This window comes from Rattus norvegicus, chromosome 17, assembly GCF_021556685.1.
Source record: "Rattus norvegicus strain SHRSP/BbbUtx chromosome 17, alternate assembly SHRSP_T2T, whole genome shotgun sequence".
In the NCBI taxonomy this organism is placed as follows: domain Eukaryota; kingdom Metazoa; phylum Chordata; class Mammalia; order Rodentia; family Muridae; genus Rattus; species Rattus norvegicus.
The window spans coordinates 50004277-50016552 of record NC_141550.1 but is presented as its reverse complement, the minus strand read 5'-3'; the positions used below and the strand labels follow the sequence as shown (position 1 = coordinate 50016552).

General features: G+C 46.3%; 2 protein-coding genes across 8 annotated transcripts in view; one reads left to right on the top strand and one right to left on the bottom strand.

Moving 5' to 3' along the window:
* Nucleotides 1-872: 872 nt before the first annotated feature.
* LOC148000161 (uncharacterized) lies at nucleotides 873-5962 on the bottom strand. Of its 2 annotated transcripts, none has more exons than XM_087591857.1 (2): nucleotides 5539-5908; nucleotides 873-2710 (listed from the first exon to the last, which is right to left on the bottom strand). In XM_087591857.1, the coding sequence occupies exons 1-2, from the start codon at nucleotides 5622-5624 to the stop codon at nucleotides 1588-1590; spliced, it is 1209 nt and encodes a 402-aa protein (XP_087447983.1). In that variant the 5' UTR covers nucleotides 5625-5908; the 3' UTR covers nucleotides 873-1587. The 2 variants fall into 2 exon arrangements, 1 of the variants encoding a protein (XP_087447983.1); XR_015641686.1 differs by lacking the exon at nucleotides 873-2710 and adding an exon at nucleotides 3784-4708 and having other exon boundaries at nucleotides 5539-5962.
* Elmo1 (engulfment and cell motility 1) overlaps nucleotides 1306-12276 on the top strand; it is a 523734-nt gene continuing 512763 nt past the window's right edge. For 2 of the 6 annotated variants that reach the window (XM_087591062.1, XM_087591058.1), the window contains exon 1: nucleotides 1306-1439. The gene's annotated coding sequence lies outside the window, so the exon portion shown is untranslated. 6 annotated transcript variants of the gene reach the window in all.

The following is a 12276-nucleotide window of genomic DNA, read 5'->3' as shown; positions in this document are numbered from 1 at the left end:
TTCCCACTTTTGTGTTTTTAAGTTTTTAACACAAGTGTTTCGTGTTTATCATCATCATCATCATCTATTTGGTTTTGTTATTTTAGTTTTTTCTTTTTGATTGCTTGTTTAACTTTTGAAGAAAGGAAGGAAGGTCATGGAGTTAGGCAGCTTGGGAGTTGGGGAGCCTCTTGGAGGAGTTTGGGAATGGGAAAAGCATGATTATATATTGTATGAAAACAAATGTCAATAAAAAGATCTGGTAAAATTAATTTAATCACATACTCATATTCTAACCTGATACACTGCTTGATTTATTGCGTAGGAACTGTAGAACTATTATATAGTGAGATGATAAAATCAGCTAAACAATGAAGCTATTTTATTTTGTTTTTCATGCTAAATCCCTAGTGGCTGCTAATGGTCAGTTATCACACAGTTGATATTTAAATATTCTGGTGATTAATCTAAAGGCATGGCTTTTCCCCTTAGATTCTGATATCTCCTACTCTGCTCTCTTCTACTGTGTACCCCAGATCCCCTTCTTTCTAGAGATAGGTTATGCACAGCAACTCCCCGCCCTTTCCAGGGGCTCCAGCACGGAATTCTGAATTGGGAGAGGACAGAAGTTTCTCCTGAACTTTCCAACTGTGATTTCTCTCCTGCCTGCTATGTTGGGAGTTAACTGGATTTGATTTCCGCTTTGAAAATTAGTGAAGTACGTTGCATGACTTCAACAATAATACAATAACCACAAATCACAAGTTCAGGGTAGAACATGTTGCTTTATGCCAGGTTATACCAACAAGGGAGTCTCTGGCTTCACTGAAGGAAATCTTGTAAATTCGTAGCTGATGGAGAAGGAAATGGTTTGTTATTTTTGCCATGCTACCCAGAAGAAAAGAAAGTGTCCAGACATATATGGCAGGTTCTTAGAGTACTTATTTTAAAACAGCCCACCGAAGTTTCCCCTTTGGTGGAGAATCTCAATTGAGGTGCCCAAAATGAAACCTTAAAAAGGGTGCCATGAGCTCTTTGTCCCCAGAGGTGACGCTACGAGTGTGACGAAGTTAATTAGTGTCTGCAAAACGTGGTTTCTGAGCTCATCAGAGAAGTCATGCTCAGCCTACACTATTTATAGCAGAGCTGAGGTGTGCACACTGTGTGACATTTTCCTCGTTTTAAGTAGGGGTACTTCAAAAAAGTCGTGGGTACCTGGTCCTAGGCACGGTGCAGGAGGGCGGGCAGCAGTGCGGGGGCGGGAAACAAACGCGCCAACTACGCCTGTCCGCGCGCAGGTGCCGGGGGCGGCGGCGGCAACTCCGCAGCCGCTGCCCAGGAGGAGAGTTCGCGGCAGCTCGCGGGATGCTCCTAGATGCAAGATGTGTCTCTGGCCAGCAGGAGGAAGGAAGAGGAAGTGAGAGCAGCGGCAGCCGGCGGCAGGGGCCGGCGACCCGAGTGTAAGTGCGTGCGTTCGGGCAGTGGCAGCGGGAGAGGATGGGCACGAGATAGAGGCAGAGCCACCGCAGTCCGCGGCTCCGAGAGGGGCGTCAGAGCCTCGGGCCCCGGTCTACGGCTCCGTCCCTAGTGCTCCGGCCTCTGGGAGCCCTAGTCGCTGCGTCCTGAGACCCCAGGCAGGTTTGTAAAGTTTGCTGGGTTGGCGCGGCGCCCGATTCGCTGACCTCGGCGGCCGGGGCGGGGGCCAGGGCAAGACGAGGGCGCCGCGGAGACACTTTTGTTTCCTCCCGGGGCCCCGCGGCGCAGGCGAGTGGGGGCTGCGGGCGCGCTGCAGTTGGGAGGTCTGGGCAAAGGGGCGTCCCGAGTGACTAGAGGCACCGGATGGGGGAAAACGGACACCGGGGGCAGCGCCGAGATGGGACTCAGTGCTGAGACCCAGGGAAACGGCCGGGGCAGGGTCGGCTGGAGGGGGCGCCGGCGGGCTGCGCCACCGGCGTAGGGTTGCTGGGACCTGGCACAGTGCTCCTGGGACCTTGCGGCCAGCAGTCGTGGGGTTGAAGAACCGGGAAGCTGCTCCGAGTTTACCGGCGGGGACACCGGGGCTCGCTCGGGTGTCGCAGACGGGAGGGGATCCCCGGAGAGCGCGCTCCCGAGATGGGGCGGGTTAGGCTGCGGGGACCTCTGAAGGCGTTCGCTAGGGAAGACCCGCCTCCTGGGGCCATGCGGGATTTCCCTCTGGGGTCCCCAGAGGGCGGCGGGGTCTTCGGTGGAGAGGCTGGCGTGGGAGGGGGCGGACAGCGCGCCTTCCCGGGAGAGCGGCGGGCGTGGGGCACTGGGGAAGGAGCGAGTAAGCTGCGCGCCGCGATAGCCGGGCGGCTTAGAGAAAGAGGAAACCCAGAACTCAGCCGGCCTCGGTGCGCTTGTGTGGTGTTGGGAAGTCTTGCTGTGCGGCGGGCGCGCGCCAGGCATATATATATGTGTGTGTGTGTGTGTGTGTGTGTGTGTGTGTGTACTGGCGCGCGTCATTGCGGTGGGGGCGCTCTCCCATTGACCCTCGGGGGTGGGGGCTCTCTCCCTCTGACTCTTCTGCCTGGGGCCCTTTGAACTAGGCAGCTGGGGCAGGGGTTGTAGGACTTCGGATTGACCCGACGCTACAGAGTTTGGCCTGAAGCAGGGACAGCTCCAAGGGCCTCTGGACAGCTCCCGAGGCGCATTGAGCTCTGAGATGCACCCAGGGTCTGTGGACCTCCTGTCTCTGGCCAGTACCGACAACCTAAGGATACAGAAAGAAACCAAGGGAAGAATTTCTGAATTTTTTCTTTTATGTACAAAATAAAAATAACTATCTTTTACATACTAAAAGTCTTTGAGAGCAACTTGAGACTGGAAAATCCAATTTACTTGCAGTGACTGCTAGATTGGGAATGCTGGTAGGAAAGCTGGTCCATTACAGGCTTCTGGTTGTGGTCTTCCCGCGTCTCACCTCTTCACTAGCTGCCAAGGTTATTTCAAGGTTTACTGTGTTCACTCCCTCATTTTACAGGACTGGGGCTCCTAGTGAGTTTAGAGCCAGGTCACTTGCAGGCTTATAACAAAGACTCCATACTTTTCTTTCTAGCCTGCCCTCCCTCTCTCCCCCACTTCTTTTTCTCCCACTCTCCTTTCCCCTACCCTCTTTCTCCCTAGCTGACCTTTTGATCTTCTACTTGTCACTATGACACATTTGTTATCGTTCAGAATTGCAGTTAAATGTGCATATGGCCTTTCTGACTGTATTCGTTACTTGATTCTTGTTGTTAAGTTAGATGGAATTATGATAAACCGGCAAAATGACCTCAACTGTGGGGGCACATGGTGAGGGAGAAGGGTAAGCAGGAGAAAGCTGGGGTACAGGAAGCTTGGGGAGACCGTAGTCTGAGGAAACTCGGTGCCTAAACAGCCATTGGGCCAAAGACTAGGTGGTCATATGATGGGTGACTATGCCCCGCACAGCAATAGGTCCTTGTTGACTGCAGCAGCTTTGACTGCCTTACATTTTCTTGTTTACTGCCTTGTCTCCCCAGGACCTTTGCACATGCTGTCCTTCTGCCTGAGGCGCTTTCCCTCACATGTTCAGATGACTCATCCTTTGCCTCCTTCAGGCCTCTACTCAGTTCTCAGTTTACAAGGCCTTGGTGGACAGCTGTCTGGGTCCTCTTGTGTCATCCAGTTTCCCTCTCAGTATTTGTTGTTCGTTGGCATTAATTATTTATCTGTTTATCTTATCGTTGTCTCTCCCATTAGGATGGAAGTTTGAGCAAGCTGGTGGCCATGTTCACAGATCTTCATTAACTGTTAGCACAGGGTAGCATCGTGCCTTGTGAATATTTTATTGACTGGTGGAAGGAGACAAGTCCACGATGGAAGAGAGCAATGGGAAACATACTAAGAAAATCCCAGTGTCAGTGGCAAGTGGGAAGCCGGGTGTTTACCAGACTCTAGTCTCCTCCACTCTCTGCCACTGTTCTTACTGACCCCCTCTTAGATCCTTCCCTCAGAACTGCAGGCTGAGGAAAGATGTAGAGGCCATTGCTTGAGTCAGGATATAAAGACCAGGGCACTTTATTAAAAGCTCAACTCTTCCTGATCTGCTGTAACCCTCGCTTCTTGAAGGATGTCTTTTCAAAGCGTGTGTTTCTTTAAGCCAAAGAAACGCTCATCCGGAGGATGGGCATCATCAGAAGCAGCAAGATACCCACAAATGCACCCTGTCTCTCCCTCTCTCACAGGGATGGAGCCAGATTGAAGGCAGAGAAGAGGTTGCTTCCAGGGACAGGGGAGGGAGACAGAGGGAAAAGCTGGGAGACGATGAAGCAGAAAAAGTCCTGGGCAAGGGAGTGAATGAAAAGAAAGTAGGCAGATGAGGGGGTTCTTCAGGAGCTGCTGACTGGTAAGCATTTCTGAAATGTCAGCACTGCCCCGAGAGTTCTCAAGTGATTTGCTTGCTTTGGGTATTTGGTGTGAGTGGGTGGGGAGGTGTATGCAGGAAAGGAGGGCTTTGAAACTGTGGCCCAGAGGATGTGGCTGGGGGGCATGGCAAGCAAGCAGTGCCCTAGTGCACACGTGCACACTTCCTCATCTGGCCCAGGCCTGCAGCTTCAGAAGGATCATTCCTGAGACCGTAGTTTTTGCATCCTGATCCAGAACAGTGAGCCGGAAGGTTTCTCACCGAAGTCTTCAACCACTATTCATTGCCTGCAGCCATCCAAGTAGATACCTTGGTTTAGACATCCTGTTGAATTTGGAGAAGGTGGGAGATTACTAAACCTCCCTGCCTTACATAGCCGCAAGAGTTTGCTGCAAGAGTTGTGTAACGAGTTCAAGTCAACGAACATAGTGCTTTGTTTGCTTAAGGTTGTAGCATCGGAGGAGAGCCTGATACCTACTTAGCAGGTCCGACCAGCAGTCCAAGACACAAATGGAAGCAAGCAGAAGGCTTGTCCTCTGAGGAGGTTAAGACTGAAGGATCTAGAATTAGAAGCAAGCCTGGGATAATTGCTAGTTCAAGACCAGCTAGAAATGTAGAAACATTGTTGATTAGCGTGGGCCCAATCATAGCTTCTGTCCTTCGTGCCACACAGAACAGACCTTGACTCTCATATACTGAAATGCGTTACACCATATGGGTTTGAATTTTTTAAAGTATGCTTTAATAATTCTGGAGGTTTTGAGTTTTTTTCATCACTTTGCCAAGAATTCTCATGGGAAAAAAAAGTCTGTGGGGCCATGCTTTCAGAAGTGTCTAGCTGTTTCCCTTTTCCAAATATTGTTAGTTTGATAGTTAATAGTTAACAGTAAAATAGTGAAAGATGCTGCTTCCAGTTGAAGCACATATAATGTATCCCTTGACTTCACCCTAAAAATGCTATTGTTTATAGATTTTGACATTGTGCCAGGCCCAGATCCCACCACCGCCTTAGAAGGACAGAGGACCCAAGGGACCAGTTCTTTACCCCAGTGATGCAGAGTTGAACAATCCTCAGTAGCTCTCACTGTACTTAGAAGGAAATCAAAACCACTACTGTTTTCTGGCCAAGGGTCAGCTTTTGAAAATTTACTCACCCGGACCTTTCTTTTCCTCTTTTCCTCCTGGTATTCGGTATGTGCATGATTCTAATCACTTTTTGGAGATTTGCAGAGGCAGCCATTCTGGTTTTGGTAGTAGTCACACATTACATCAGGTATTCATGCTGACTTGGGCTGACTAGCCAAAAAAAAAAAAAAACAGAGCCAAAGGCCAAGAACTTCAGCAGCATCCGAATCAGAAGGGTCATGAAGGCCAGCCATGCAGACAGGGTATGGTTTTAGTGTTATGTGTGGCCCTAGATTGCTTTCCACTGTGCACCATAGTGCATTTAGGTTCAGGAAAGCCAGTCTGCATACACCACACATACACTGGCTGTTGTGTTCAATTTCCTAGGCAATCTAGGTTGTCTGAGTGTCAACAATGGCAACTTATCTGTAGTAGGCAGAACCGATGCCTGCCAAGCATGCCACAGCCAATGATTACTTTAACCACTTGTGTTTCAGCCCTCTATAGGTGCAGGTACAAGTCGAAAGGAATTTCGTCAGCAGCCTACAGTGAGGTGAACAGTTAAGTACTGAGGTAGGAATATGTGTGGGTTAAGGAATGCTGTCTCATCAAACGGAATGAGCCATAGCAACAGCCTGGCCCAGTGCTGAGCAGAGAAATTAGTCACATGTATAAATAGTAGGAGATGCTTCTTTGTGTTCCTGGCCCCCACAAACACTGGTTCCCAGAGTCTGGGCAGAGTATAATTGGAACCTTCGTTTTAGGAAATGATGCTACAGTTGGACTATTTTAATTCTCACAGTTAGTATAGGGAACTCAGCTTTCTCTCTTCAGTAGAAAATGCTGGCAACTCACTACGTGCTCCACTCTAGGACAGTGTGCTGGGTGAGCGGTATTTCTGGATAGGCAGCAGTGGGCTAGGGGATGGTGCCCAGGTAAGGCATTAGAAAACACTGTGTCATTAATGTCATGAGATTGGAGTGACTCTTCATCCACAGCTGACACCCTTCTCTATGGTATGCTGTTTTGGAAGTAGGGAGCCACCAACAGGGTGGTATTATCGTTTTCTAGATGGTTTCTAAAGCAATGACATGACACATTGGTCATAGGCTCTAGAACTAAACTTTATTTAACTCTTCTGATTTTTTTTCTACTTTAGTTTCTTTTTTTCACCCAGCACATTATCTATCCTGGTTAGTTCCTCGTCTTGCTGGTGCAGTGGTATCTAGAGACATCTCTTCTCCTGTATGTCGCTAGATCCGCATAGCAGGGCAGAGTGGTTGCTGCCTACAACACCAGCCTGGGTATTATAGACAACCCCATCTAAAACCAAACCAAGCAAGCAAACAAACAACAATAACAAAATACAGAAGGAAAAAAACCAACCACTCCTCCAAACAAGCAAGCCACCACAAAAACCAAACCAGAGCTAGCTGAGGGTATGGCCTAGTTGGTAAAGTGCTTGACTTTATAACGTTGGAAACTGAGTTTGATCCCCAGAACTCATATTAAAAAAACTGAAGTGGGGGAGATGGTGGGAGACTCGGAACTTACTAGTGTCATGTAAAATCCGAATAACTGGCAAGTTCTAGGTCACCTAAAGATGCTGTCTAAAAATAGAGAATACCCAAAAAAATGACACCCGAGGTTGTCCTCTGGCTGTCACACGCATGAGCACACATGTGCACCCACACCCTCACACATATGTGTATACATAGACATAAAAAATAAATTAAAAATATTATAAATATAAAAAGAAGTAAGATATGCCCTCAGTTCAGGTAGGGTACTGTCAGTGGTACCACATGAACTTGACCTATGTGAGGCTTTGGGTTTGAGTCTCAGTGCTGTGAAAAGAAAAACAAAAGAAAGAAATGCCCTTAGTTCAGAGGGCTGTGTCCAAGGTTACTGTGACATCTAGCTCTTGAGATGGAGAATTTCAGAGTTGATCCTTCTCTGCATATTTCATTCTCAAGGTGCCCTTAGACTTGAATCTAGATCCATCTGTGGCCTCTCATATCAGCCAAGATCACAAAATTGGAGGATGAGGGCTATTTAATAATCAGAGAGAGAAGGGGGCAGTCTTTGCCAAGGAAAATATATTCTTTAGCCAACACATTAAAAAAAAAAGTGGATGAATTATGGTGCAGGCAAATTTCTGGAACTCACTGGGAGGGAACCAGTTGTCAGGGGAATATACTTCATAGTGCACTTGTCAGTTTATCACAGCTTTGCTTTTTCTGATTATGGACTAACACCCACTGGGGGAACGGAAAACCTGAGCCCAGGAAGCAGGATGGCTCTTCTTTGGTCGATGCAGATGTTGCCGCTGTTCTTTTTCTGCTTACAAACTGTCTCCTTTTTTATTTGCCCTGTATTTAGGGTTTCAGCCTTGGCACCATTGACATTTTGAACTAAATAATTCTGTCTTTTGAGGACTCCCCCATGCATTGTAGGATGACCACCAATTTCCCTGTTCTCTGTTCACTAGGTTCCAACGTTGCCACTCAGAAACAACCAAAACTGTATCCACCATTGGTGGGTTGTGGCTCAGGGGCCAACCCCAGCCCTCCCCTCTCCTCTCTTTCCTGGTTGAGAACTCCTGCTTTGTTTTCTGAAGAGATCAGAACAATTGCTTGTAATCTGATCAGACTTTCAACTGGAGTTGGGACCACCCAGTTCTCTGTCACCCGCTATTCCTTGAAGCCTAAACTAATGTAGTGTACTTACAGATGGTGACCCCACACTTGATGTTCGTTCATTTGCTTTAACTTATTCATTTCCTCCTTAACTTCCCTCACTGCTGAACTTCAATTATCTTCCTGAGTCAAACAGTGAGACTTTACTCACCTTCCTGTAGTGCAGGCAGACGAAAGCTAAACAGTGAGTTCCTGTCCCAGTTTTCTAGCAAGGTTTTGAGTTTGACTACTGATTACTGAATTAACTGTGATCTTTACATAACAGTTAAGAATGGATGGAGTGGGGTGGTAAGGAGCTGTCTGTCGTCTGGCTCAGTTAGAGGCCTAGTCACAAGGTAAAGAAATGTCTGCTTGGAATCCAGTAACTGCTCCTGTGCTTGGCTGTTCCTTGTGATCAGCTGGTAATGTGTATGGTGTTTCCCCAGGGCCATAGGACCTCTAGCAGGTCAGGGAGAAACTAAAGGCATTGCTTATATGAAGTCCTTTCTTATTCAGGGTATTGCATTTCTGTGCAATCTTGTGGCATTATTTTCTTATATAATTATATGTCAGCCTTATATTCGCCTCCTCTGGCTGCTGTAGTGTGGAGAGCCATAGCTGGTGGCTTCAGCCACGCAGACCCTATTGGTGGGCTGGCTATTAACTGTTTCCCCAAGTCAGCAGCCTGTTCCGAGTCACAGTCCTGCAGCAGCCCTCCACCCTTCTTCCTTCCGCCCTTTGTGCCTTTTTTTTTTTCAGTTTGAGATTGCATTTGGAGCACCACAGTTTGGTGCTCTGGGGTCCAGTGGCTGAGTGTACCGCATGAGATATATTTTCCAGGCTGCTACGCACAATTACCCTTAATTTTGAAGTATAATGCATCTCAAAATATTTTTTTTTCTGTTTTGGGACTCTTTAACCCAAATGCATAAACCTCAGCTGGCTTTGCCATGGCCTTCAGAAGACATGTGGCTTGGGAAGTTGAGCCAGTGGAGTACTTTGGTCAGACTGCACATTTTTGGCTGTGTGAAGAGTGAATTCCAACAGCACTCAGTAAGGCTGGTTTCAACTTGACTCCTACCCATCCCCACACTACCCTGCCCACCATGTCCTAGATTTTTCTAGTGGATTACTACCTTAATTACATCAATTATGGGCCACTAGGTAGAAGTGGCTTCTAGTTTAACATTTGGGCTTGGGGAAATGACACATATTCTTTCCTGTAGTGTCACGCTCAGTTCACACACGTGCTCACACGTTCCACCTAATAGTGAAGTGTCCTTTGAAGCAGAGGAATAATGATGTCAGCTGCTAAATTCTATTTTCTCTAACACTTGTCACCGTCATTGAATGGGAACCATGTTAAAGCAAAATTTTTTGCCAAGGAATGAATATGTTTCCATTCCCTTTGGGCCCACTCCATTGCCAGCAAGTAGCTTAGACTCACTGGAACTGTTTCCCCAATCACTATTTGTTCTTCGGCTCAGAGTATTTGAAAAACATCTGCCTGGATTTGCATCAGAGATGCATAAAAAAGCTTTATTTTTAAATTATATTTTCTAGCTAGAGCTGAGGAGTAAAGTATGTGCTCAGAGTGAACAAAGCCTTGAATTCTGCCCTCAGCATTTAAACAGAATTCACACACACACAAACACACACACACACACAAACACACACACACACCACAAACAGCACACACACACACACACACACACACACACACTCACACACAAAATATCAATCAATAAGGGTCCTAAGTGCATATAAAGACTTTTAAATTAAATTTTTATTTCCAGTCCTAACCTGTCATAATACTTCACCCATGTCTTCATCCTTCCGTCAGTCAGCTATGCCACAGCCATTTGAACAGTACTATATGTTCTGTGGTCAAGACACTCCACATTTGGAACTTTGCTAGGGATGGGTGGATGATATGAAGATCAGTTAAGAGATAATTGTAACTACCAGTGCTAGGTTTGTAGATCACAGGAAACGTACACAGATTACCATTTGGGAAAGATGTTGAAAAGTTATTATTAAAAAAAGATTGCTCCAGGAGTGCAGCAGTACATGGTGAAGGAAAGTTTGGGCAAGGCCAGAAGTCTGTTCTGCTGGGAGTTAAACATTGAGATGAATGGACAGGAAAGCTAACAACTCTTAGGCAAGGAAAACAGGCAATCCAGGTTTAATGAGGACAAAAGATGAGACAGGAAGCAGGCAAGAGGAACTAAGGAAGGTTGACACTTTATCAGCTTCTGTCTTCTAGACCTTATTCCAAATAAACACCCAGTCTTGAGAAGGGAAATAAATAAATACTGAGTGAGACTGCTATGAGGAAAGGCTGCCCCACCCCCACTTCCCTACTGAGACCCCACAGCTGGCCATCAGCCAGACCAGAGGGGACAGGGACAGTATGTGTTAGCCACCCACTGAAGAAAACAAATGGAGGATTGATGACTGATTGGATTTGGGAAGAGAAAAAGAACGACTCTTTGAAGTTTGGAACTAAATAAACATGCACTTGTTAATTGAGGATTCTAGCTGATTTTCAAGAGTCAGCTGGGTTGGGGAAATTCATCATCTAGCCTCAGTTTTCACATCTGTCAGATGGAGTTATGTAAATCCATAGTCTCTGGAACTGCTGACATGGTGACTTTAATACTGACTTCGAGGAGGAGGATTTGGTGAGTTGATTTTGTTGTTATTGTTGATGTCAGTGGTATTATTATCAGTGGTTTTTATGCAGGCTTTTAACACCAACATCTTGCCATACTCATTTAAAGACTCACATTGATTATTTAATTTTCTTTAAGAGGCCTGAACCCTTTCTCTTAAAAGCTCAACTAGACTTTGCTTTAGACATCATTGTTTCAGAAACAGAGACTTAAATTGCCACATTAGGATAAAGATCTTTGATGGTAAATTAAATGAACCAACATAACAGATGATGCAACCGATCTGGTTCAGATGAAAACCCATGTAAATGCAGCTCACCTGGAGTTTCACGTCATTGTTCATTTCCACTAGGGATAGGAATTGGAGGATGCCATTCAGGTCTCTTCCCCAACTCTTAATTCTAGCTTCCTGGAAAAGGGCTACACCTGTCCAACTACAGACCGGGACTCTGCGAGAAACTCCCAAAGTAGTGAGCCCTCGTGAGTAGCAATGGGCAGGTGTTTAATTGAAGTGAACTGTGTTTTGAATGATTATGTTGTCTGTAAAGGAAGCTCAGTGGTTCCCCAAACACTTCATAAGCATCCCTTTAGAATCACTTTGAAACTTCTTGAAAGTGACTGCTTTCAGTGGAATGTGAGTGGGTGTAAGATGTTCAACTTTCTTCCTTAACTAAAACTGGTTCGTTAGACTGTCACCCAGGGTCAAAGTTACTCTGAGCATAAAATAGAAAGGGACGAAGGGGAGGACCATGGTCTGAAGGGACAGACCCACACAGCTCTGCATTCTGCATAATTATAGCATCTTTCTCACTTTTTAAAATGTTCCATGTAGGTCATCTCACTTTATGCTCACTTCAAGCCATAGCCACTGCTCCCCATTTCTATTTGCTAGTTCTGGCCACTGCTTGCCCGGGTACCTGCTCTGCTCTGTAAGTTCCTTCAGGAGGGCAGCAGCTAGCATACAGGTTTACTCGTTCCTTCCACAGCAGCTCACGTGCCCATTCAATGGTCATTTAATAAGGGCCTTTGTGAGCAACTTAAAAGAAAGATGAACTCCAGTTTAGACACTAAACTATCATGAATGGAAACATAGGCTTAAAACAGAGATGCGTCTTTGGAAGGATATTCTACAGACTGCTTTGGAAGCGAGACATTCCCACAGTCCTGAAAAGCCACTTAGCTGAGCACTGGATGCTCCTGATCTGTTGATTTCAGAGTTCATGTCTCTTTCAAAGGCAGTGGTTCATGACTAGATGAAATGAAGGCACAGAGAAATGGACACAACAAATTACATACTGTCCTCAGTATATACAAATTACAGTCCCTTGTTGTTCCCAAGAAGAGCGACACAAATCATTTTTTCAGCTTCAGTAGGAGTTTATATAGGGGGCTTCCTCCTCCTATTAGGCTCAGG

Coding starts and splice junctions, on each gene's coding strand:
- LOC148000161 (XM_087591857.1), bottom strand. CDS start 5,624: ATGGCTGCCTCTGCAAATCTCCAAAAAGTGATTAGAATCATGCACATA. Junction 2,711..5,538: donor AGAGGAAAAGAAAGGTCCGG/GTGAGTAAATTT, acceptor CTGTATCCTTAG/GTTGTCGGTACTGGCCAGAG.